Source organism: Mauremys reevesii, linkage group 5 (genome assembly GCF_016161935.1).
Source record: "Mauremys reevesii isolate NIE-2019 linkage group 5, ASM1616193v1, whole genome shotgun sequence".
NCBI lineage: Eukaryota > Metazoa > Chordata > Testudines > Geoemydidae > Mauremys > Mauremys reevesii.
The window spans coordinates 35467964-35495589 of record NC_052627.1 but is presented as its reverse complement, the minus strand read 5'-3'; the positions used below and the strand labels follow the sequence as shown (position 1 = coordinate 35495589).

The window sequence follows — 27626 nt, the reverse complement described above, 5'->3', positions numbered from 1 at the left end:
CGGCGCGGGAGGTGGCAGGGGGGGCTCGCGGTCGCGCCCCCTGTTGTAGAGCTCGTGCTGTAGGGGCGCCTGCCCAAGGGCACAGGTGGGGCGCCGGGCAGCGGGATCTGGAAGCAGGTGCTGCTGGCCCTGGCTTGGCAAAGGGCCCTGGGGGCTGTGGGTGAGTCGCCTGCCCTAACCCATTGTTCGCAGTGCGCAGCCTACCACCCTCTGTAACACTTAGTAACCCCGAAACACACACAGAATTAAAGACCCTAATGCACGATGCCATTTATGGACAGCCCTTCTCACAGTGCCACCGGCCTGTGTTGGGCCACGATGGTGGAGAAGACAAACTTCTCTCCCCCACGTTGTATCTCTGATAGCGTGGGGCTACCAGAGCTACAACACCGCTGCAAACAACGTCATAATAGGAAGATACAACAGCTGATAGTTTGCAATGTGGAATCTCAGATAATCTGATATTTCAGGGACAAAGGTAGGTTAGAGATTATTTGCATTTCCTCTGAAGTTCCTTTCAGCTGTGGAGTAAAATGATGATACACCATTTTAAAAATATAAATAATCCCCTCTTTAGCAGGTGGTTTGCTTTCATTCTCCTAAGGGCAGTCCAGCTCTTCCAAGGTTTCTGATTTTGGGAGTTAGGTAACTGTTTACGACTGAGACACTAGCCAATGAAAATGGAAGGGGATCACACTGAAAATCTGGCTGAGTTAGAGGTGCAGTCCTGTTCAACTCCAAATTTTAATATTTATTCATCACTTACAGCCATCCTCTTTAGAAAAAGATGTAAATGATATTATGCATAATTGTTATACAGGATAAATTATGTATATTTACACCACACATGTTAGAACAACTTAAGAAGAAAAAAAGCACATCCTGCTGAGCTGATCAGCTCTGGTAAACCTAAATAGTTGCACTGAGTACGAATGGCCTCTAAGGAAAGGGATGCTGCACAAAATGGTGTGGTAATGTGGTAGGTCACTCTTCTCAGCAAGATGGCAATGTGCTACAGAAGATCTTGTCTTTTGCAAAAAATGCAAAACTGAAGTCCTACTTAGTTAAGGTCATGTATGTTTCTTAAGATTAAGCCAAATTCCTGGCCCAATTCAGGTTATGTAAATCCCAGCTATAATTTCACTAGTGGTTTCATGTGACATCTTCACTTCATGTCCTAAATTATGGTATAATGTTGCTTTACACTGTTGAACAGTTCCAACATTTGATGTTAGAATTAGTATCATGTTACAGATTGACAAAGTGATCTCATTTGCACAATGTTTAACATATTTTGTAAATACTTTAGGACCTTCTGGGTGAAAGGTGTTACACTAATGTAAATCATGTGCTCACATACTATAGTGCAAAGAATGGTCTTAACCATTAGGAAAGGATTGTATCAACAACTATTCAGTTTAACTAGGGATAAATCTTGACAATCTCTTTTCATAATAAATTCTAAAGAGGAAATAAAGTTCTGCCAAATATACATATTTAGAGGTGCCTGGCCCATGGGTGATGCTGGAGGGAAGATACCAATCAATTCAGGAACAAAAAGGATAAAGAACAAATAGAATGAATTGTTTAAGCTTTTATGTTGGAATGCAGCTAGAATTACCCTCTATTCTAATCTGTCACCTATGCAAAATTTTTCATCTAACATAAAAAAATAGTTCTTGGACAGCAAAATAACTGGCAATCCCAAGTTGTTTTCACATTCTCTAACAAGAGGGTGTGACAGGCCAGCTGCAATTCAAAGAGCAATTTTCAAATGTCTTATCCATTATTCCTGTTGGAGGGGTTTCCACCCTGCAGTGCCGCTGACCAAGCAAGTTGTAGTTTTAAAAAATTATTATATAGTTCCGTAAAAATTAGTGACAGAGGCTCACCTGCTGTGTTTGCCATTATGCATGTAGAGGAGGTAAGCAGCATTTGTTCTAGTAAGTCACATTGCTGTATTTTAAAAAAGTTATTAGAGTAAAGTTAAATGCTGTACTTGATGATTTTTATATAATTAAACAGGACAAGAGTGGAAATTTAGTATCATTTTATGAATTTCTCTCCAAGATTTAAAAATAATTTTCTTTTAGCACTAGAAGGCAGATTATGCAAATGCGGGTTGTGTTCAAGTATGTCATTTTTTTTTTATAAGTTTAGACTTTTGCTGTTTATATGCTCCTTCCCAGGAATGCAATGTCCAGTCATCTTTTGAAAAAAATCTCCCCCAAAATGATGAATTTTAATTTTACACCACTTTTCTGCATAGCTTAGTTCCTTTATCACTGCAGTTTGCTCATTCTTATATAAGGCAGATTATGTGCCATCCAATTATATAAACTGTAGACATGCAATTATATTAGATCCCCACCTGGCTTTAATACATTGTAAGGGTTGAGGCTGATTCCCACCTCCACACTCAGAGGTGTGTGTATGTGCTCTAATTCTGCTACTCAATTTCTTTTCAATTTGAAGAGGAACTTTGTTACTTAAAGTCATCATACATATATAACCATAGTAAATCTTATGCCCATTTTTAATATTAATCTCAGAAACATGTAACAAATATATAAACCCAAATAATTGTGAGCAGGATTGGCCCCATTAAAATCAATAGGGGTTTTGCCACTGATTGCAGTGTGGGGCATGGATTTCACCTTAAGCTTAGGGTTGCAGATATAAATCACAGAACCTGTTTCAGGTCTGCCAAAGTCCACAGCCTTAATGTGTGCGTGCATCACCATAACCCAATGTCTCAACTACATTTAAACTAACCACAAACTAATAGATGGTACAATCTTGTTACTTTCACCTTCTAAGTCATTTGGTTAAAGGGAATTAGTGGCACCAGAATATTGCTTATGATTAGTAGTTGTTTTTCCCAGTGGAAATGAAAAATTGTTTACTGCAAGTTGGCAGTCCTCATTTTGGTAATTAATAGCTGTGTAGAATAGTCAATTTCTAAAACAATTCAGTATTTTCAAAATACATAAGAATAATTTAAGATTAGACACCATTTTAGTAGCTAGAACACTTTGCTTGAAAAAGGAATAATTGATCTTATAAGATAAAGTATGTTCCTGTTCTTAGTTCTCAATATCTACATGAGCTGAGCATACAGTGAAATAGTTGTTCCTTTTAAATGCAAGCCACTGAATTTAAAACAGAACTACAATGAATAGTCAACAAGAGGTTTTCTTTAACATGTAAAAAAAGTAAGATTTTTGCACATTTTCACACTGAAAATAATTTTATTTTGATATGTCTAATATTACATTAGATATTATAAATCAGACATGTCTTTTTTTTAAACAACCTTTAAATCTTGAAAATGCCATAGACAAAATAAAACAAGATCTTCTTTAATATACTACCTTCTTTTCACCAGATTTCTTTTGCAAGACTTCCATTAAATTTATTAGGTGTCTTGAACGTGAGTTGCAAAGACTGTATAACCTCTCCCGCACTGTTTTTTTTAAAAGTCTGAAGAACAAACACTTAAATTCCTTCAGATTTTTAAAGCAGGTGAGGGAATTTACATTTTCCAACACACACTTGTATAATATCAGTCAGAACTGAGTAGAACAACTAATGCCAGCAGCAGCTTCAGAAATGTCATTTGAAATGTAAGCCATTTCCAACCACATTTCAGTTTATTCATGTTGAGAAATGCTTTTTACCTTGTCAGATTGTTGAGCAGAACAAAAGGGTATAATTTTCTAAGAATGGACCTTGTAATGCAGGGGTGGGCAAACTATGGCTCGGGGGCCACGTCTGGCCCTCCAGATGTTTTAATCTGGCCCTCGAGCTCCCACTGGGGAGTGGGGTCTGGGGCTTGTCCTGCTCCATGCAGCTCCCAGAAGCAGTGGCATGTTCCCGCCTCTGGCTCCTATCTGTAGGGGCAGCCAAGAGGCTCCACACACTGCCCCCTGCAGCTCCCATTGGCCAGGAACCACAGCCAATAGGAGCTGTAGGGGCGGCGCCTGCAGACAGGGCAGAGCCACCTGGCTGCGCTTCTGCATAAGAGCTGGAGAGGGGATGTGCCGCTGCTTCTAGGAGCTACTTGAGCTTAGTGCCACTCGGAGCCTGCACCCCTGGCCCCCTCCTGCACCCCAGCCCTGTTCCTGCCCTCTGAACCCCCCCATCCCAGCCCGGAGCACCCTCCTGCACCCCAACCCCTCATCCCCAGCCCCACCTGAGCCTGCACCCCCAGCCGGAGCCCTCACACACATCCTGCACCCCAACCCCCTGCCCCAGCCCAGAGCCCCTTTCCACACCCTGAACTCCTCATTTCTGGCCCCACCCCAGAGCACACATCCCCAACTGGAGCTCTCCTCCCATCCTGCACCCCACCCCCAATTTCATGAGCATTCATGGCCCACCGTACAATTTCCATACCCAGATGTGGCCCTCAGGCCAAAAAGTTTGCCCACCTTGGCTGTAATGGGAACGCTTACTTACTGGAAAAAAATCATTTAAAGATCAGTGACACCAGAATCCTTGAAATTGGATGGATAATTTTAATTCCTAATGGAAGCTCTGCTCTGTGCAAACTTACAGTGGCACAATATTAAACTATCACAATTTTGAGGTATTAGCTGGAAAAGAAATATATACACCCATACACACATGCATACACAGTATTCACAAGTCTCGTGGTCCCAAGACCAGCAAACCTTGGTATTGAGTGAAAAGGAATCATGTACTTGTCAGGGAAATTATACATGCAAAGAAGCTTTAAAAACCACATTTCACATAACCCTTAATATAAGGAATATTTAGGTTTCTGTTCAACATGCTTAAAAAGGAAATTATTTAAACACATTGGAAAAAATTCATATCTTTAATAGTGAGTAACCAAACTGAAAACGGAGCCTGAAACCTGAAGCTTTCCTTCAAGATTACAAAATCATCCAAAAGATTATACCAAGAGGCCTCATTCCACCTACTTTCCCTTAAACACACAGACTAGATCTGCAGGAAGGTTAAAGGCTGGGTTTCTTTTCCCAAGTTTTTCCTATCTTCCCCTCTACCCCCCCGCCTTCTACAGCTAAAACTAATGGGATTAGAAATGTAGATGCAGCCATCTATTCTGTTAAATGCCCAAAACTGGACACGCTGATCACTGTGTTCATTCATTCCTCTATCTCCATGGCTCATGCAGATTTAATGGACGAAAGGGACTCTTGTGTTGGTTCATGATCATGAACCTAAATTTACCACGTGGTTACTCAGTGGATTACAATCCACACAGTTCAAGTGGTAGGCTGACTCGGTTAGGAAAAAGGTGAAGATTCTGAAAGATCAAAATTAAAAGTTTGTCAATTAACAATAATCAAGCATTGTGGGAATTTTACTCATTTTCAGATTATAATAAATGTTTCTGCTATGATGGTTAATACCCCAAATGCAAATGGATTCAAAAAAATTTTTTTTAACTGAATGCCAACAACCTTACTCTCAAAGGTAACAGTAGAAGGTGAAAGACTGAAATGCTCAGAGACCTTATAAAGATAGTTCATGACTTACTTGCTCCTCCCCATTGAGGCCCATTTCCTGTAAATGCACTTTGATAGATATATATGTGTATGCATATATTAGTATTTGCATGTGCATGGATTATATGACAATGGATCTGCATGATACTATATATGTATTAACAACTTCATTTCCCCTTTTGAATATGGTGTCACATAATGCAAGATTGCCTGTATTTTTATAACATACAAATAGTGGTTGTAAATATTCAGTATTATGCTTGTTCAGATGCTTGTAACATAAAGAACAATTTCAACCCCCCGAAGGCCACAGGGGCAGATTTTCAAATGAGCTCAGCACCCAACAGCTCCTATTGTACTAAATAGGAGCTGCTGGGAACTTTTGAAAATCTGACTGCTTTAAGTGCTTAAATAGGAGCTAAGAGCTTTTGAAAAATCCAGCTCCACAACGAATTCTGAATACTTTTGAACATTTGGCCTTGTGTTAAAAACAAACCAACCACCAGGTCAGGCATAAAGAGATACAAATCAATCTTGCAAAATATGAAAAGGGCAATTAGTTTTTATGGAAGTTGAGGACGCACCGTCTCCTACCAAAAATAATAATAGGAACATAGGATAGGATAATGGATTTGGTGCTACTAAGGTAACTCCTAAAGAGATTCCCAATGAAATAAGATCCCTGTAAAATCTTCAACTGCAATCAATGGCCTCATTAACAGATCATGGGAGCTTCTGGTATAATTAAAATGGCTACATGGGGGGGGGGGGAATGTGAATGGTAAACAGAGGTTTAAGATTACATTGTTCCTTACTGTACACCAAGAATGATTTAAAAGTAAAATGCAATGGCTTTGCTAAGGGCTATGAGCCTGATCCTGCAATTGGTTAATTCCACTTTTCGTCCCCCCCCCCCCCGCGCGCACACACACATTGAGACCCACTGAAAGTCCCCAAAGAGCAACTGCATCACTGTCACCTACTAAACTCAAACACACACTCACTCTTTCTACAGGGATCATGTACCCTGTATCCCACAGCATCAGAAAGTCCCTTAGTTTGTCAGCATGGATACATATAACATACATACTCAGTCCATGGAATTAAATTATACTGTATTGTATTTAATAAATGGTATGTTTGCCATTGATTTCAATTAAATGGAATTTTGCTACTGATTTCAATGAAAGCAGCTTTACGGTGTTTGTATACAGAAGTCTGCTTGCAAACTCAGATCCTAAGAGGGGGAAAAAGTATTTGGCTATGTAAAATTGTTATTAAGTACTGTATCTTCAGCAAAATTACTTCCAAGGGCCTGAGAAATCTGAGCTCCACATTTTCTGGTTTCTGCTAGAGTGACACTACAAGTACTAAAAGGGACAGGAAAATAGGGGGTTTAAATAATGAAATACTTTGATCACACCTACAATATATCTACGGAATGTGATGTTTGTTCTCTTTGGGGAAAAAAAGCCGAGAAGGCTGCAGTGCAGGCTCTTAAGCAAGGTAAGCTGTCATTGGATAAGAGGGAAGGTCCTCTTATTGACTGGTAACTGGTTAAAAGATAGGGAACAAAGGGTAGGAATAAATGGTCAGTTTCCAGAATGGAGAACGGTAAATAGTGGTGTCTCCAGGGGTCTGTACTGGGCCTGGTCCTATTCCATGTTAATAAATGATCCAGAAAAAGGGATAAACAGTGAGGTGACAAAATTTGCAGATGATACAAAACTACTCAAGATAGTTAACTCCAAAGAGTTACAAGGGTTACAAAGGGATCTCACAAAAGTGGGTGACTGGACAACAACATGGCAGATGAAATTCAGTGTTGATAAATGCAAAGTAATGCACATTAGAAAATGTAATCTCAACATATAAAATGATGGGGTCTAAATTAGCTGTTACCACTCAAAAAAGAGATCTTGGAGTCATTGTGGATAGTTCTCTGAAAACATCCACTCAATGTGCAGCAGCAAGCAAAAAAGCTAACAATGTTGGGAATCATTAGGAAAGGGATAGATAATAAGACAAAGTATCATATTGCCTCTATATAAATCTCTGGCATGCCCACATCTTGATTACTGTATGCAGATTTGATCGCCCCATCTCAAGAAAGATATATTAGAATTAGAGAAAAAACATAAAAGGGCAACAAAAATGATTAGGGATGTGGAACAGCTTCTATATGAGGAAAGATTAATAAGACTGGGACTTTTCAGCTTGGAAAAGAGATGACTAATGGGATAGGATAGAGGTCTATAAAATCATAATTGGTGTGGAGAAAGTAAATAAAGAAGTGTTATTTACTTCTCCTCATAACACAAGAACTAAGGGTCACTCAATGAAATTAAATAGGCAGATTTAAAACAAACAAAAGGAAGTATTTCTTCACACAACGCACAGTCAACCTGTGGAACTCTTTGCCAGAGGATGTTGTGAAGGCCAAGACAACATCAGAGTTCAAACAAGAACTAGATATGTTCATGGAGGATAGGTCCATCAATGGCCATTAGCCAGGATGGCTAGGGATGGTTTCCCTAGCCTCTGTTTGCCAGAAGCTGGGAATGGGCAACGGGATGGATCACTTGGTGATTATCTATTCTGTTTATTCTCTCTGGGGTACCTGGAATTGGCCACTGTCAGAAGACAGGATACTGGGCTAGATGGACCTTTGGTCTGACCCAGTATGGCCATTCTTATGATCACTTTGGTGAATTAAATAAAAAGGGTGAAAGTTTCAGGTAATTATGCCTACCTTTGAGTTCCCCTGTCAGTTTTTGGTTTTACTATCACATTTTCCTATGTATTCCTCTGCTTGTTGCTGTGTGAAAGATCCACACAGAGGACACTGACTCCCTTGAATAGTGAGTCAGTCAGTGAAACTATAACAAAATAAACAATCTTGAAAAATAGATACTGCTTTTCCCCTTTAATCTATCAATAATAGCACTCTTACTTGTTACTTGTAACAATAATAGGTCAAAGATTTCCAGAGGGAAGTTTTTAAGTTGACTCTGTCCCTTTAAAATAAAGTGCTAACTATATTTTAATGGCTATAAACTTTGTCTTTTTAATCTTACAAATAAGTTTTTTTAAAGTCCTAAATTCACTTTTAAGTTTGGTTTTAGTTAAACAAACAGAACATCCACTGAAATGTTTACCAAATGTGCAAAATATATATTACCTTAAACTGGTAACAAATCAGGGTTCTCAACTGACTAAAACAGAGATGTTATTTTGTGGGGATTTTTTTTAAAAGGTCACTTCTGCAAAGGAAATAAATGGGCTTGGTTTTGCTTCTTTATTACATATCAAGTTGGCCTACAAGGATCTGTTTTGTTAAATGATTTTTCTCAGCTTATTTTTCAGTTGAGAAATTCAGGTTCTGTGCAACTTTAAAAGAATCCTTACAGATCACCTTTAAGGTAGGCAGGTATGGGAAGTAATACCCATACTTCCTCAGTCCCCATACCCTGGTCTCAGTAAGAGAGACTGCAAATACTTAATCTAGCAAGTGTTAAGCAGCGTTTTTCAACCAATCAAGACATGTTTTTTAAACAGAATATTCTTAGAAAGGTAATTATTTTTCTAATAATTTATAATTCAATGGAATGTAGCAGCCTAGTTCTAACTGTGCAGTAACTATATCTTTATTGTAAGCAGCTTTATTAAGCACATTTCTTAACTGTGGTTTCACAGCCCCAATATTTTATAAACACACTATGAAATCATTTCCCTTTGTGTTCACTGAAAAAATGGCACCCACAAACATACAGGTGTATCTATGAAACAGGAGGCCAGTGCATTTGTTCAAGACCATTGAAAAAATTCCTCTACTAAGACAATATAGAGAATTTGACAAGTTCTTTGATGTTATTTTGATCTCCAAATTAGCATATTTATGATGCTTTCAGGATACTTTTAGAATTGAGGGAATCCACATTTGCTTGCTTGCTTTACTTCTAAGGCAAACTGCAAACATTTGGATGATTTCTAAAATAAATAGATGAATGCGATGATACATCATTCCTCTCTCCTTGCCCCAAAACCTGGTTAGTGGGGACATTCAGCACAGAAACCCTGCTTCATTTCAGTTTTCAGCTCTTCGCTTTGAAATTGACCTTTGATTTGTACTATGAAGACTACTTCTTTCAAAAGACCAAGAATGTTTTGGTTTAGCTATTAGCTTTTTATGTCACTAGCCAGCCTGTTCCATGTTACACAACCATATACAATATTGGGCATTTCCAGTGAGACACTTTAGAAAAGGTACACACAAAAGGTTTAAGGGCCACTCAAATTAGCAGCATTTAATGTGGCTCTAAGGACTAACTATGCTCACAAAGTACACCAGTGTAAATCTAAAGTAAGCCCAATGAAGTGAATAGGGCAGTGACTTCAGTTAAGTAGTTACACTGTTATAACCTGAGAGCAGAATTTGTCTCCTCGCAATTTGATAAATTTAAAGAGAGAAATTCTCTAAAACAATGTACTGCCCTTATTACCAAACAGCCAGAATTCGCATATGAAAGACAAAATATTTTGCTATGTTGCATTGACAAACAGTACAATGATGTTGAAATTTCACCCACTACACTCAAAACACTTATTTCTTTCTATAGGTGGCATACACCCTGTATCCAGCTGTTTCAAAATGTCCCTTACTTTGTGACAGCATGTGAGGATACATATAACTTACATGTTCAGTCCATGGAATTAAATTATACTTCATTCTATTTAACAGTTAAATGTTATGTTTTCTCATCTATAGGAAGTCCATCCAGCAATATTGTGGACTGAAACAACTTTCTATCTTGTAACTTCCTCTTGTTCCTGTACTTGATCAAATTTGTGGGGCTCTGATCACAGCAGAATATTACAAACCAGCTAAGCATTTAATAGTTAGTTCTCAGAAGTGTTAAAAGGCACAAATCTTGACTTGAGCAGTGATTTTCCTGTTCCACTTGTGATGAGTGAAAGGGAATTAGTTTTAGGATACTAGTGTGAAATGAGAAACTGCAAATCACCCGAGAGAAAACATATTGGTATTTTTTTTATTTTTTTTTTTAACTCTAATTACTATTGCAGGTTTTCCTTCTACCTTTTCAGTGAAAAATAAGGAACCTGGGAATGCATGTTCGACATGCTTATGGACTTGCATACTACTGAAATACCAAAGGGCAGGGTTGCTGTAAATTACTCCAAGTCCTAAAAGCAACGTTCATAACTTCTGTACATCACTTTACAAATATTTACTTTTAAAAGAGATTAGTGAAGCTCTTGGTTTTCTTAGTATTGGTCAGAAATTCTTAAAAACAACAGCTAACTGCTACTCTACGCCAAATCAATTTATCCCAACATATATTTAGGAATATATACTGCTATATTTTTAAAATATCAAGTTCCTCTAAGCTGGTGAAGCCTGAAGATTGTACATAAAGTTAGAGATAAAGTGTTTAAAATTTTTTGTTTAAACTACACACACTTGACATCTGAATAAGGAGTGATGTAGTCATACTATTTATTTTATCAGTGAAACAAAATATTTTATGGAGCTAAATTTCTGAGATTTTAAATAGAAAGTTATTTAACTTGTATATACACAAAGTGTTCTTTCCATAGATATTTACATGACAAATATGTTAGAGGAGAACCACTATGACTAAGTCTCTACAAGCGTGGCATCCTTTCTGAGCTACTCTCTCTGCTGAAAGAATTCACGGAAGGCTTTGAAATAAAATCTAAACAATTAAAATATGTAAACTGACTTTGTTCTATATTTCATAATAGGTAAAGAAGCCATTAAATGAAATTTCATCATAAGGATTCTGGAAACAGCTACACAGTAGAGTTTTACATTCACCCTCTTTTTAACTTTCAGGATGAAACTAAATCTCTTCTCACTTGACAGGAGAGATATAATAGCGTACTTAAGGATGCACAGCTAAAATTCTAGTTCATCCTCCTCGATAGATACTGGTCAGCCTTTCTAGTTCTTTGCAGTTGTCCATTGGCAAGGAGTCTGCTTTCATTCGGAGGCGATCATCTCGGTATACTTTTGCTGCGTACAGCAAATCTGTTTCTTAAAAAAGAAAAAGATTTTTAGGGTTAAAGTACTAATTGCACATGTATGTAGGACTCTCTCACTCAGAACTACCCCAAGCATCTGACATCTAAATCCTCCCCACACCTTGCATCACTCTGTTTGCGGCTCCCAACTAATAATCATAGTGACATCAATGTGTAGTTTTATTGCAGGCTTTAGCGTTGCTTGCCAGTTTGAAGTTCAATGCTGGTAACAGGCTTTCACTAAATATACCAATTTCTCAGGCATAAAATAATCCCTGTGTTCTGTTTTATAGGAGTGCCTACCAGCCCTACATTGTGGAGTATCTGATTTGTATAACGTCTCTTTTGGTCTCAGGTTAAAATTCTAACTAATAAATCATTCATTAAAGAAAAACAGCTTTGGAAAGACGTTTTTAAAATAGCGAAGAATGACATCTAAAAAGCCACCACTGAACACGGAGCAGATATTTTCATAAATAAAATACAAAGCAGGAATAACTTATTACACATACAGAAACTCTAATTTGTAGGATTTGTTATTTCTTTTGTTTTTAAAAGCTATTTAGGAAGTTTTAACCATGTAAACACCACAAACAAAATGATTATATTACTGCATAATGAGAAATTATCATCAGATCCCTCCAATTTAACAGGGCATTACCATATTACAGAGTGAGCCTCGTTACACCATCTAGGACATATTGTTTCCGATGTATTTATTAAATAGAGTTAAACTTCTGACTCTACTCTTGTTCAGCTTCACTTCTGCCATTGCCAGGACGTACTCTAGAGTATTGTCTTTTCCAACCCTCCTTTCCCTGGTTTCAAAATCTGCCAATATGTTTTTTAATCAGATCATCATATTTTCTACCTCTGGGGTATCGTCTTGTATGTCTGAAATGTGGATTTCTAAGAAACTGGAGTGTATATTCCCGTCATTTCAAGACTAACTATATAATACTGATTTTTGAAGCTGAGAGTTTAAGTGGGAATCCCCATCTTTAGCAGAGCTCTGTCATCCCGACAGCTGCTATAATCTCCCCTAGCCCCTCCCCCCTCTTTTTTTAAAGCTTAGGCTAGAGCTGGTTGGAGAATTTTGATGGAATCATATTCCACAGGAATACGTGGTACTGTCTAAACTGAAACTGTTTGCAAAAATAGGTTCATTTCACTTTCATTTCAGAAACAAACCCTGAAAAAAGTTCTAATGTTGAAACATCACATTTCAACTTTTTGGAATGAAACATTTAGATTTTTCATTTTGAAATGACTATTTTGATTTTTGTTTTTTAATTTTTGTATTGTGTTATACAAAACATTTAGACTGTCATAACAAAACATTTCAACCTGAAATGATTTTCTTCAGGAATTTTCCTTCACAGATCATTGTAAAGTTTTAGGCTTCCATTCTGATTCAGAATGATGCCAAATTCCAAAACCTTGAAAGTGGTTGCAAATGTAACTTCTGCACACAGCTGTAGTTAGGACAGAAAGGTTCTGGAAAAATTGCAGCTTATTCCCTTTGAGTACAAGCTGCAGATGCCCTCTTTTTTCATAATTAAATCTTTCTGCTGATAGCCATGAAATGTCACAGTGAGGACTGTTAAGAGGCCCAAGTGGAGAGAGCAGCCCCCTAGGTGCTTTCTGTCCCCCAGAGCTCTGACTGATCAACTCTGTAACTGAAGTTATTGTGTAGTCCCTTTGTTAACACCTTTGTTTCTATTTTACAGTGGTTTTGCATAATGCAAGATGCTGCCAAAAAAAAAAAAAAAAAGGTAGGAAGGGATGTGGAGGGTAGGAGTTCTCTAAATCAAAAATTGATTTTAAAAATATCCCATCAAAGCAGGAGCGGGCTTTGGGGTTTTATTTTCTTCCAGGTTTAAACTTGTCAATTTGAATATTTAGTTCACTATAATATGGTTAAAATAGCAAATCCAGGTAGGGGATCAGCAAGTGGCTGAACTAAATGGCTGCTGTATGTCTGAATTCTAAGGAGATAGCAAAGTAATCTGCCTCTATTGATCCCTCATCCCCCATATCTGCTAATCCCCCCCCACCCCAGAAAGCAGACCACAAGGTTGCAGAGGAAAGACCATTCAAAAACATTCCCAAATTAAAAAAAAGAAAAACTCACTAAGAAGTGTTTCAGGCTCACAGTATGGGGAAGCCTCTGACTTCATTTTGAAGACATAGCACCCAAAACAGGGAGGAATGAGTGGGCTGAAGAAAATCAACCACCAACCAGGGCGGACATTAGGGAGTAGATCTTTGAGTTTGACTACAAGACATGATAAGACATCCAAGACTGGAGCAGTAAAGAAGGAAGTTACTGATGTGGACTACTGAGTCACTGTGCTAGAAACTTCTGGCCTAGGAGAAACAAGTGATAGCGCAGCACTGCTAGAGCAGAGAGAGAGAGAAATGTAGCATAAATTGGATGATATGAAAAAAATAGATCAAGGAGAAACAACAATGGACTTAATGGACTGCCTAAGATTTCTGAAGCAGGAAACCCAATTTGGTGTGTAAAATTATGGTATTACTTCACAAAAAGATTGTGTTGCATCTATTATGAGATGGTACCTATGCACTCTTATTATCTTAGTACCCGAGCATGTCTCATTTTTTTAAGCAATATTTTAAAGAGAAGTCACATTGACATTTAAAAAAATATACAAATAAATCTGTATGTTTCCTATTCTAAATAGCAAAAGTATCCTGTAGAAAAATAGGATTTAGCTGAAAACCATTTGTTTTTAAAGCAGGAAAATGTTATTTGACCACATTTTATGACAGGAAATTTCAAAATGAAAGTTTTCATTTCTAACTACTTTAGGTTTCAAAACTGAACTATTTTGATTTTTACTTTTGGAATCTTCACCCACCCCCTTTTCACCCTTGTTTACTCCCCCCACCTTTTACTACTGGAAAAAAGCAAGCATAAGGGGTAATAGAGATTAACAAACCTCAGAAAGCAGGAAAAACTATTTCTTTCTCTGTCTTTTTTGTACTTTTCCCCTCAGGATGATTATGGATAGAAGTGTGGGGTTTTTTTTAGTGTGAGAAGGTGGAGAATATACTCTTTAAAAAAAAAATCTGAATTTAAAAAAGTAAAAACGAATTAGAGAAAGTACTATTTGTATTTACTTTCCATAAACAAGTGAGGAAGTGTACCCTCTCCTACTTTCACACTTAAAAAAACCCAAAACCTCTATCGTATCAGTGTTTCTAATTGGGGGAAAAAAGGGGCATGAGAAGAGGGGGAAGAGGAGAAAAAATATCAGAATTCAAAACTCAAAATTTTAAGTTAAAATTTTTTAATTTCATTTCAAAATTTCTCAAAAAGTATGAATGAAAAATGTTTGTTCAAAATCTTCCACGGGAAAAAAATTATTTTGTCCAACTCTAGTACTAATGAGGATGAGCTCTAAGTTTTACTCTAAAGGATATTAATTTATGTTGAAGGGACAAAAAATAGGGATCTAATTTTTGTTTATGTCTGTTGATTGGTCCATGACCAGTGAGTGGAAGACTTTATGGTTTTGTAAACTTTTGTACTGGTCCAAAGAATATCTAGTCCCTGTAGGTTGTGAGATATTAGATGTTAAAAAACAGGTCATTTTGCAGATGTTAAAAAACAGGTCACTTCAGTTTTGATGTGATTTTTTGCAGCCTACTTTCACAATCTGACAATGTTTTATATCGCTCACATGTATTAAAGATTGGATTTGAGCCCTATCCCTTTTAAAAAGTAGCTGGTTAAATTATATCTGAATTAAAGTGGTAAGAAAAAAATTAATAGGCTACACAACCTTATTTTTAAGATCTGGTATTGCACATGTTGCTAGTTCTTGGGGAGGGAGATAAAATGATAGAATGTGAAACATTTATTTTGGGCCCCAAAGATGTACATGATATTGAAATTTCAATGTGTCATTTTTAGTCTGGTCCAGGACTAAATACAGAAAGTTCCAGATGTCAGGTCAGAGTAAGTTTTTCTTCTATGATTCTACTTTCCTTCATTGGGTGTTTATTTAAAAAAAGCATTCTTGCCCCCATGTATGGATTGAGGAACAAACGCTAAGCTACATGGCTAATAAGGAAGTGGATGTGTGGGAATGGAAGTGATTCTGCCATAACAGGGATGACATAAAACAGATTAAGAACTGCTCTGTGAGCTGTCTCAGGGTAGGGGTAAATGAAGAGTATTGATTTCCATTACCAAAGTAGTCAAATTAATAAGTCTGTCATTCAATGCCAAAAAATTACAGCAGTTCACTTTTTAAGAAATGATCACAGGTAACAGAACAAATAATCTATCGTTTTGTAGGTGGCAGTTTCATAGATTCATAGACTAAGGTCAGAAGGGACCATTATGATCATCTAGTCTGACCTCCTGCACAATGCAGGCCACAGAATCTCACCCACCCACTCCTGTAACAAACCTGTTTCCTTCAGTCATCAAGTGAAAACCTTGGGAATTAACACAGACTACTTGGTGTATTTTTAAAACGCAACAAACGTGAAAGACTGGCCTTTGTGTTGGTTCTTTCATGCAAATCACATGTAAACGCTTTTTAGTAAAAATCATCACTTAATTCTATTCTAACACAGAAATAAGCTTTTCATGGTAATACATGTTTTTGAGAAGTGCCAAACATTACTCATTGGGTAAACTTACTTTGCTGCCTCTCCTTCCAACAGTTATTTCGAATGTTAGACACGTAGTCCTCTTCCACACTCTTTTCCACCTTCTGTAATGACACTCCTTTGTATTCATTTCTGAAATCCTTGTTGACATAATAAACGACACCCAGGTTTTCTGTTTTCATTTTGATGGTCTGCCCTGTACCACTGTAAGAGACATGTGCTTGTTATTCTTTTTGTATACACAATGTGTATGTTTCAAATGTTGCCATTGGTGAAGAGCAGCAATAAGGTTTCACTGAGTACACTATTTCAAGGTACAGATAAGTCAGAGTTGTAATGAAAAGCAGTGTGAATGTCATGTTTAACAGAAGAAAATGTTTACATTCATAGGAAAATAGAACTTCTGCCTTCTACCTCTCTCCATCTCCAAAAGTCATTTTAGTAAGTCAAAAACCTTATAAATAAATAAGGTGTATATAACAACAAACAACATTGGAACCTGGCAAAATAAAAAATTAGGTCCCTACCCTGCAGCAATCAAAACCAGCAGCATCTCACTCGAAAATGTTTTACTGCAGCCCTTGACAAATCCACCTGCATGCTGGCATACTGTGGATTAAAAACTCATGGTTTGTGCATGCTCTGGAGGAGTGGTGCTTGTATCACAGGAGCTTAGTCTCAAAAGGTAAGAACATCTCTCTCCTGTGGAGCTCAAACTCTGCAGGAGAAGGAGCCTTCCCCTTCTGTGAAGTCCAGCAGTTCTGCAAGACAGTGAGAACCCTTCAAGCAGAGATAGCAAGTAGGCTAAATCTATTCACTATTTACCTCCTGGATGATTTGTCAAGGGAGTTATTTCTTTCAAGAAAAAAATGGAGTTTTAGATACCCCTCCATCTTAAATAGCTATGAGTTTCAATACCTTTACTCCCTTCCAGACAGGCAGGGATAAAATATTGTAACAAAGTCTACTCTGGGCCAAAGGGGAGAATAGAGAATTTCTCCACCTTTCATTATAATTCAGACCTTAACACCACAGGTCAGGAGGTTGTTTTTGTCAACTTCCTGACTTTATGCAAGTAGATGACGACTCCGCAGTGCAGATGTTAAAAAGACATGCAAAGAAATAAAAAGGGCATTTTAAAAATGGAGAAGTACTTTTTTAACAAATTTAATCAGCATTACTTACGATCTTGGATATAAGGCATATGGAGGATTAGAAACCATCAACTGGCTCAACAAAGAGACAAGGATCAATACAATAATAGGCATCAGCTGTATGAACATAGAGAAGCCTCCCTATGGAACAGAACAGATAAGATTTGGACATTTCCTAAAATCAGGATCAAGATAGTATGCAAATTTGGCAGGGTTTAATAATCTAAAAATCCAAAAGACCAACTACTTTGTAGACCAACTACAAAATTTAGGCACTGTCAGATATCCCTACCCCAAAGCCACTAATAATTATTATTTGTACTGTAATAGTGCCCAGAGACCCCAAACAAAAATTAGAACCCCATTGTGCTAGACACTGCACACACACAACGAAAAGGCTTTCCCTGTCCCAAGCACCTTACAATCTAAGTAAAAATGGCATTAATTAGTTAACAGGAATGCAATAGATATTGCATCATACAACACTGAAGAGATGCATCTAAAACTCCAGAGATGTAATTCAACGCCCACTGAAGTCAATGAGTCTTTTCACTGACAATAGACTGGATCAGGTTTTTGTAGACGTCAAATAAGTAGCTAAATGCAGGTACACAGCAGGCCACACCTAAGGCTTGTCTGTAGTTAGTGCAGAACAGCTATTCTTAAGTAACTACATGTGTGAATGCTCTTAATCTACTTTAAAAGTGGATTAAATTAAGATAAATGGGAATAAGGCACATTTACTCCAGAACAAGAGAGTCCACCTATGAAGTTATCCTCAGGAGTACCTATTGTGTTTTAAATTAACTTCATACCTTAATATCAAGATGGAAAAAAATCGGATTCTTAAATTGGATTTTTTTATTTTGTTATTTAAATTATAATAAGTTCATTTTTAAAAATAAACCTGTTTAAAAATGAAATCTCAATTTAATACAAACTAAGTTAACGCCTAAACTTATTATAATTTAGTTGTAAATGTGCAACGTTTTGATAAGAGAAGTTTATATATCCAAAACATTTAGTGTTGTTTTAATAAAAATAAATTCTGTAATTTTGTGCTGTGTAATTAAATTCCAGTTACCATCCTAATTCAGCTTGACACACATCATGAGCAAAATTTATGTAGTATACAACCAATATGTCACTATTTTTAAAATAGTGAAATGTAAAATTAATAACCTGAAAATGTTATGATATATAATTGCTTAAATAAATGCATATAGTTAGAGTGTACACACCTAGGTAGCAAAAAGATGTACCACATCTAATGTAAAGACTATTTAGTTGTAAATCAACATATGTTAATAGTTATATCAACCAATGAGGATGCAGACTTTCTTTAGAAAAATAACTGAACTACGGATAGAAAAGTTCATTAAAATTGATTATTTAAATCAAGGGTTTCCACTTGGTGATTTAAATCAATCTGCCCTGCTTAATCCAAATTAATTTTCAAATACAGACAAGCTCTTAGTGACCAGGAACTAACTTAAATAATTTAGGATGTTAGTTTGGGACCTTTTGTTCTGCGTACTGCACCTTATGCAAATCTTCATGTCTGTTTACCAAAGGAGCTAGGATGCCCCACACTAGGCCTGTAAAATATTTCACTTGCAAATTTAGGTGTTCCTATAGAGCAAAAGATTCCCCAGCAATCATGCCATGTATACGACTACAGTCTTCTTTCTCTAGCAGTAGATTCAGATCAAAAACACTCAAACATACATCACCCCTCTCCTCTTCTCTCTCATGTCCACTATGACGGTGTTGATTAGGATGACTGTAGCCAGCTCGACCATTAGAAAATGAATGTACACTACCTACAAAAAGAAACATCAATAGTCAAGAAAACACCAGTTATAAACATGCAAGATGAGCGTGAAACTAAAATGCCTTGATGACTATAGACTGGGGAATTAATATACAGAGCGTGACATCTAAAATAGCTCATATTTAAACTTCTTATATTTTGAAAGGTGCATTAAATAAACTAGGTTTTATTTTTTTAAACCTACAATATTTATGAATTTATGATTTCATGTTCTCCTCAGGTCACCATAGCAATCAGAAAAGGAAACTAACAACTTCAATATGTAGCAATACACAGAAGAAAATAACTTGCTTACAGTAGATTAGGAAAATAATATTTTGGATTAAATATTCTAAAAATCATATGAACTCTGTAGTACAGCTCTGATAAATGCCCATGAAATATTAATGAGTAAATACCTGATGGAAACGCTCCTCCGAAGAACATATTGAATAAATCCTCTGGAGTAATATCAGCCTCACAACCTCTATGGAAATTAAATCTACCATTGCCAGGGTGATTGCATGCCGGCTCTTCACTGCCTGTAAGGTCATATTGCTTTCGTTTTTCTGGATTGCTCAGCACAGCATATGCGTTTCCAATCTCTGAAACAGGGAACAAAGGGTGCTCACACAAATGAACAGTAAGAGCTGTTCTGTAATTACAGTTGTAATTTCAGTCAAGAACTTGCTGAAGACTAGCATCATTCATAGGTGATACTGTATGTTACAAAATTAACTTCAGTGGAACAGGGTGTCCAGAAACATCTTAGGTTTCCTACTCCTTCCAAGGCCCTGTATCATGGTAAAGTAGCTAGAGAAGGCTGGACAGTTATGTTTATATCTTCAAAGGAATGTCTTCATCTGCTGAAATATTTCCCCCCTCACTGCAATTTAAAAAAACATAGCTTTAATGTGAACTCAAAAGTCAGGTAATTGCAAACGTTTGGCTTGATCCAACAACATTAGCTCTACCATGCAGCATCTCCTGTATATTTTATGGGTTATATTAATAGGAATAATACATTAAGATTTACATTCAATAAGAGAAAGACAAATAGAAAATACTACACATACAACATGAGAGTTAATATTAGTGAATCAACCTTAACTTTTGGAATTACCTGACCTGTGTGTGCTTGATCTTGGTTACTGAGGTGCAGCTAGGGCCATATTTTTTAAACTGTCATGTGATACTGCTAGCAGTGCTGCTTTTAAATGACAGACCAAGCTACAGAGATTACACGGAAACCGTGCTACAGACCATACACTTCGAATACAGTTATCAAGGTTACTCTGCCTCAGGGTAAAGTTGGCGGTGAGAGTTTGACATCCTCAGTAGTGGAGAGAAATTAGAGAGAAGTCAGTCAGCTCATAACAAATACACATGAAGAAAACCTATCGCAAAAAATATTTTACACAAGATTTTTTTAAAGTAATTTTTTTTGCTTATGTTGTGCCAAGAAAGATCACAAACTGCTAATAACTCATCGTAGCAATTCAAAAAGTTTTTTTTTTTAAAAAAAAACCAGAATTTAGAGGAAATAAAGAGACTGAGCAATGTTATTAAAATAAAAAGACAACACTCTTGGACAACTTGTAAAATATGTTCCAAAAGCTTTGAAAAGTGAGTTTAATCTTCATCTGGTTTTTGTATTGAGAAAATAGTCTTACATTCTTATTTCATACCATGTGATCTACTAGTCCTCAAGCACTACACTAAGTAGGTTTTCTTAAAAAAAAAAAAAAAACCCAAACAAAAAAACTCAACAACCCTCTTGATTAGTAAATTATAAATACATGTTGTCTGGCGGTACTCCAGAGACTGATCAAATGATACTTCTGAAGTGTTAAGAAAAATACACACTCCTATTAAAGCAGTTGGGACTCCAACATTTTCCTGCACCATTTTCAACCCATACACTGAAGTAATGTGCATTTGCTGAAGAACCAGAAAATGAGTAATTTAGTTTAAAACGTCTAACCTGAATGAAGAGTGAAATAGTGAAAGTTTGATTTTGGAAATCTCAAAGTTAATACTTGACAGTATTATCAGTCACAAGGTGAAAAAATCTAAAAACTATTTTTTAAATTTGGCAGTGACCTTTTAAAACAAATTATATAATTTATAGAATAAAGTTTAGCTATCAAGAACATGTGTAACTACATTAAGACAATTATTAGCATTAAATTGATTGCTATGAATAATCTATTTCCCATCTTAAACCCTTAATGTGTCATAATTAGTACTTTCTACACAGAAAGTTTTGTTCAGGGTTTAAACTAGAAATAAGAGCCTTGATAGTATTTTGATTTGTTCCATCACTCAACAAAAGACCATGTAAAATGAAAGAATGAAAAGATACCGTAGTTAGATTACACTTGAGAAAAACAATTATTTCAGAAAAGTTTACATTTTCCTTCAAGTATGCATGCAATATTAAAGGATGCTTTTTCACCAAAAGCTTTCATATCAGCAATTTAGCCTGATCCAGGAGAAATCTTGGCAGTCCTAGCTCTCTGGATATTAAATTGAGCAAGGGTTTGGTCAAAAGGCAGTTGGAATTTGGTCTGTTTTGAACAAATCTGTTTTTGTCTGAAAAAAGTTATACACACAAAACTAAGAAAAAGGTAACATAGCATATCATGTGACTGAGTGAAAACTGCACTTTGATGCAAACTGCTTGTTTTTTTTAAAGCCTCCAATAGCAAAGGCACAATCAAATTTATATCTCATCCAACTGCACTGGCATTAAACCAAGCATGAATTTTCTTGATGTGATTTTGCATAGTCAGTCTAAATGCCTAGAATGGCAAATGTCAATGTTTACACTGGAAAACAAATTACTTGTCTTCATTAATTAATTTCTCTTATATGTTAACATTATAAAACTTTCATTGCCAGTACAGATATACTAAGTAATGCAAATCTGTTTCTCATTTTGCGTTTTTTTAGCTAGGATGCTACAAGATAGAAATATCTGAAAACATGGTTTTGTAACAGCTATCACCACTAAGTACTGTTCTTGAGCTATGAAGCCCTTCTTATTACAAATGCCCCATGGACCAAAAGCAATGGTAAATATGTAAATGTTGTGATGGCATAGTATGCATAATCATATAAGATGTCTTCATATTAAATTAACCACTCTGTCTTATTTACATGCATACATTGAGATGTCCCTTAATTTATACATACGACCAATCATTTTCTGAAAAAGTAATTATTTAAGGGCCTTTTCTGACCTACACAACAAACTGTTGCTTGGTCCATTCTATGCAGATAGGATTAATCAGTACTAAACCACTATGTTTTAACACAGCTAGTTCTGTACAGTAGATGGGCCCCTTATATTCTAAAAGGCTCTCTACATGTACAAAGTTTAATTGTAGATTTTTTTTTTTTTTACTTTTAAAAGCATCTGTTGCTCCAGGTGCGTGGTTTTTGTCTGGATGAAATTTCAAAGCAAGCTTTCGGTAAGCCTTCTTCAAGTCTTCTTCACCTGCATCTTTTGACACTCCAAGTACTTCATAATAATTTTTACTTTTCTTTATGCTGCAGAAAAGAATAAGCGAAAAGATTTCAAGCAAAGATCTAAATATAACAGTTGAACATAACTACAAACAGAGAAGTGACTGCAGATATCAAATTCGTATATTTATATAACTAAAGATATTCTAGAAATTAATTTATAAAAATTGCACCTTCTCGCACAAAGGTTATTTTACTGTGCACACTTTATTTTGTGTACTCAGAAATTACACTCTTTAATCCTTTTTATGCTATGAAGCTAATACAACTGTAAGAGAGAGAACTGGATTCTGTTCTGGCTTATACAGCTTCCACAGAGTCAGAGAATCTTTTTTGCTAATGCTGCCATGAATCAGAAATAACCCAATTTGATTTAGCAGGCTGGGTAGTAAGACAAATATGTTTTAATATATAAACAGAAGATTTGATTTGGATATCCAGTGATAGAAAATATCAAATGCCACCTCACAATGCCATTCCGAAAATCACTTTTCAGAGAAGAAATGCACTTAAGCAACAACGTGAGAGATTTTTATAGACAGGAATACACGTGGATCCCAGAAACCTATTTTACTTCTATAAACTGCTTGCATAAATCCAAAGAAATAATCAATAAAATAGCACTAATCCTATATTCTGATGACCTAGAATGCTTAACATAGCATTAACTCTACACAAAGCTTTAACAACTTTGACACTTAAAACTTTGTTTTACCCCAACAGGAACAGTAATATAGGACAATGATGTAATCATTTGCTGCATTGCAAAAGACCCAGAAATGAGGTGGAGACAGAAGCCACAGGGGACAGAGAACACCCTAAATCCATGGGAACAGGAAGGTTTGATCAAAAGCGGGACATTAATTTTAAATCCAAAGTTAATTATGGGGTAGTGAGTTCAGGAACATAAGTAAAGTATTTTGGAACTGCAGGATTCTCCTGTATAACTAAACTAGCAGAGTTTGCCAATGTTGCAGTACATTGACATTTGGTGAAAACTGGAAGAAAATATTTGGTGCAAGCAAAAAATAGAAAAGTTAATGCCCAGAAATTAAATAATAAAGCACCCAAGTAGGGGGCCTCCTGACTAGTAGGCAGCAAGATGGCTAACACTACCATTACAGACTAAAGCTTGCTTTTAGGGGTTTCATACTACTATAATGTATGGGAATAAAATAAGCACCTTCACACTGGTCTGTAAGTGTATCCACGCTAGAAGTTTGTATTGCTTTAAATATGCCAGTTTCTAAAGTGATACTGCCATAGTGCTCCCAAAACTGTGCGAAGACCAGCCCTAACAATCACCAAAGCTGAATAGGTAAAAAGGTAAGCAAGCCTTTGGCTAGCTCATGAAATGAAGAAATTTTATACAGGAAAGGGAATTCTACAATTAAAAGTATGCTAGCCTAAGAAGTCAGGCCAGACCATTTTACAAGGTATTGTTGAGATCACAGATTGATCAAGTGGTGTCTCATTTGAGGGATCACTTTTCCTGTGCTTAAGTAACGAAGTCCGTGCTTAGGCATGATGACCACAAAAGCATTTGCCTTAATTTCTGAATTCATTGTTTCCTTTAAAGTCTTCAGTATCTGGACCACTAATTAACAGTGTTTGTTAATGTTAAAAAAGTTATTAAAAACATTTGAACACTCCAATGCCATCCAACTAATAGCACTCACCCCCAAAAATCTTTATAGCATACAAAAAATTCTCATAGAATTAAGGCAAAAAACACAGGTTAAATTGTTTAACAACTTTTAGCTTCAATTCACACCAGTTGTCTATGAGGTGAACAGAGAAATAAAAACTGTATATTACCAACTGCAAAATACTTGTCCAAAACCAAAGATGTCTGTACTAGCACATCAATTGTTTCACAAGTTAACTCAAAGTAATTTAGTCTTTCTTGTTAAGGTTAATAGTATCTAAATAACACTTCACATCAGTAAAAAACAAAACAGATGTACAATTCATGTTCCTCTGAAGTCTGGTTGTCATGCCCAGAGAGAGAGAGAGGGTGGTGAGGTGAAGGGTGGGATTGCTTTTCTGAGAGATTTCATGGAGTTCTTTAATGGACTTTGAGGATATCACAGCTGACACTCCCTCACAGGGCAGTTTTAAATCAGGTGGACTTTGATGCCTGACCAATTTATAACTGCTGCAGGAACTTTTCCATAAAGCCTAGAAGGGTTTTCCTCTGTCAGTTTTCTCTTGAAAGCCAAATATTGCAGCTTCTAGCTTGCACTGTTCAGAATAGTGGTTCTCAATCGGGGTATGCGTATACAGTGGTCTTCCAGGGGGAACATCAACTAATCTAGATATTTGCCTAGTTTTACAACAGGTTACATAAAAAGCATTAGCGAAGTCAGTACAAACTAAAATTTCATACAGACGACTGCTTATACTTCTAAATATACTATACACTGAAAGGTAAGTACAATATTTATATTCCAGTTGATTTATTTTATAATTATATGGTAAAAATAAAAAAGTAGGCAATTTTTCAGTAACAGCGTGCTGTTACTTTTATGTCTTATTTTGTAAGCAAGTAGTTTTTAAATGAGGTGTAACTTGGGGTATGCAAGACAAATCAGACTCCTGAAGGAGTACAGCAGTCTGGAAAGGTTGAGAGCCACTGGTTTAGAAGTCAACATGATTGCTGAAAACTTCACATTTCTAACAACCTAATTAAATAAATGTTCCAATTTCTTTGCTTGTCTTTTGGTTTTAATCCATAATGAATGCTCATACTTCCATTTTCAGTTTGTTTTTTAACCTAAGCAGTGACAATAGTTCGTGACATTATCTGTTTAAACCCTTTCATCCATGTTCTGGATCATTCTCTACACTAAGACTGCAAAATGGTCTCTCTCTTTTCACTGAGTTTGCAGAAGCAGATGAAGAAAGATTGGACTGGACTTCAATAGGGCCCCATGACTTGCAGTCTTTGCTGTATAGTTTTGGATCAACAGAAAGTAAGCTAAAAATTGCCTGAACACATTTCTAAATTCAAGTAAACTGCAATTACAGTAAATTTTAATCTTGTCTGGTAAAATTCTTGTTGCTATTATCTCATCACTCTCAGGGACTGGCACAGTTCCAATTCAGATTAAGGACTCTTCCTCCAAGCTTTCCTCTTGTATGAATAAAAGAACACAAGACACGGCAAGAAATGCAATACTTCAACTAATTCTTCCCAAGAATGCATCTCAACCGTAGCAACATTTCTAATCACAGCAGGAAATAGTAGGTATTGAGCAACCTATTTGTGCTAAGGCTTTTTATATTATTTTTTAAGAATATAAGACCTGGAACCTTTACGCATTTTAAATTGCTTTATTAAAAAAAGATGTAAAATATAACATTTCTGTGTTTCCTAGACTCCTCTTCTGGGGCTGCCAGAGACAGCTGCATAACCACACTTGACAGCACTGAAAGGAACAGGAAAGATTAACATGTTTCACAACTAATTCCTTGTTAAAGAAGTTTTAAAAAGTGTATAAAAACAGTTTAGAATAAATGTGTTCTGTGGATCTCTGGTAGTCCACAGAACCATTCTAGGTGTTCTGCAGTGCTGCTTCTAGCAGAATGGCAAGGCATGTATCCACCTGTGATACTGGCAAACTAGCCAACATGTGTATGACCCATAACAACTTAACAAGAGGCATTATAACAGTATCAGGACAATTCACTTGCATGTGAATATCAAACAGCTGTACTAGACAGCAATCACTAACCCATTCATTTGTAGTAACAGAAATCAAGGGTAGATGCTAAATGTGTTTGCCTGTGTACCTGTATCCTGTTAGAATATAACCAATGTAACCAAATTAGCTTTTAGATGCTAAATATTTTCATGCCGTAATTGCCTTACATTCTGTATACGAATGTGTTCAGTTAACCTTAAGATCGAAGATGTGAGATACTGCAGAAACTAATATCATCTACATTGTCTTCATCTTATCTATCCCCGTTATGATGAATGACCAGATGTTGTCTTCTAGTGTAATTAGATTACGGTGTATACACAGGGAATTGAATGTTAACTTCAAAGTGGTGGGACAGTGCATGCTCAACAAAGACGACTCCTCAGTCATATGCTGTGCTCAAAGCACTTGACAGCCCTCTTCATCTATAAAAGTGAAACCTTGGGTCTGATCCTGCATCTCTTGTCTGCTGAACTTTAAACAGGGAAAGTTTAAGCCATAGGACTGAGATCTCCCAAGTAGTTACTTGGAATACCCTGGAAAATGCAAGGAAAGACTAACGGACTCTACATAAGATGCATTTGGATAATAACCTTTTGGAATGATTCCAGAGAGACTTTTGCAAGCCAGCAGACTCATCCATCACTGCTACAAATCTGATATAAGGACCTTGCAAGCATTTGTAATGTATATAATCTTTTAACAATTCAATAACTTTCTTCTCTTCTTTTATTAATAAATCTTTAGTTAGTTTACTACAGATAGGCTGACAGCATGACATTTGGGTAAGATGAGACACTCGTATTGACCTGGGGGTAAATGTCTGATCCTTTGGGATTAACATAAAAACATAAGAAAGGCCGTACTGGGTCAGACCAAAGGTCCATCATGCCAGGTGCCCCTGAGGGAGCGAACCTAACAGGCAATGATCAAGTGATCTCTCTCGCCATCCATCTCCATCCTCTGGGACACCATTCTTACCCATCCTGGCTAATAGCCATTTATGGACTTAGCCACCATGAATTTATCCAGTCCCCTTTTAAACATTGTTATAGTCCTAGCCTTCACAACCTCCTCAGGTAAGGAGTTCCACAAGTTGACTGTGCGCTGCGTGAAGAACTTCCTTTTATTTGTTTTAAACCTGCTGCCTATTAATTTCATTTGGTGACCCCTAGTTCTTGTATTATGGGAATAAGTAAATAACTTT

General features: G+C 36.5%; 1 protein-coding gene and 1 long non-coding RNA gene across 7 annotated transcripts in view; one reads left to right on the top strand and one right to left on the bottom strand.

Moving 5' to 3' along the window:
* The first annotated feature begins 48 nt into the window (after window positions 1–48).
* On the top strand, window positions 49–27083 carry LOC120406240. 2 transcript variants are annotated; one of them, XR_005599163.1, is made up of 6 exons: window positions 49–160; window positions 22137–22258; window positions 23436–23552; window positions 25604–25687; window positions 25798–25958; window positions 26093–27083. It is a non-coding gene; the product is annotated as an uncharacterized LOC120406240 (long non-coding RNA). The 2 variants fall into 2 exon arrangements; XR_005599162.1 differs by lacking the exons at window positions 49–160; window positions 22137–22258; window positions 23436–23552 and having other exon boundaries at window positions 25183–25687.
* DNAJB14 (DnaJ heat shock protein family (Hsp40) member B14) overlaps window positions 4269–27626 on the bottom strand; it is a 36473-nt gene continuing 13115 nt past the window's right edge. For 2 of the 5 annotated variants that reach the window (XM_039540748.1, XM_039540750.1), the window contains 6 exons: window positions 22591–22736; window positions 19601–19786; window positions 19097–19191; window positions 17400–17509; window positions 16246–16418; window positions 9145–11577 (listed from right to left, as the gene is read on the bottom strand). In XM_039540748.1, the coding sequence (XP_039396682.1) occupies window positions 11453–11577; window positions 16246–16418; window positions 17400–17509; window positions 19097–19191; window positions 19601–19786; window positions 22591–22736 (835 nt within the window). In that variant the 3' untranslated portion in view covers window positions 9145–11452. Of the gene's footprint in view, window positions 5297–8095; window positions 8378–9144; window positions 11578–16245; window positions 16419–17399; window positions 17510–19096; window positions 19192–19600; window positions 19787–22590; window positions 22737–27626 lie in introns of those variants that run through there. The other 3 variants (XR_005599161.1, XM_039540747.1, XM_039540749.1) reach the window with 3 other exon arrangements.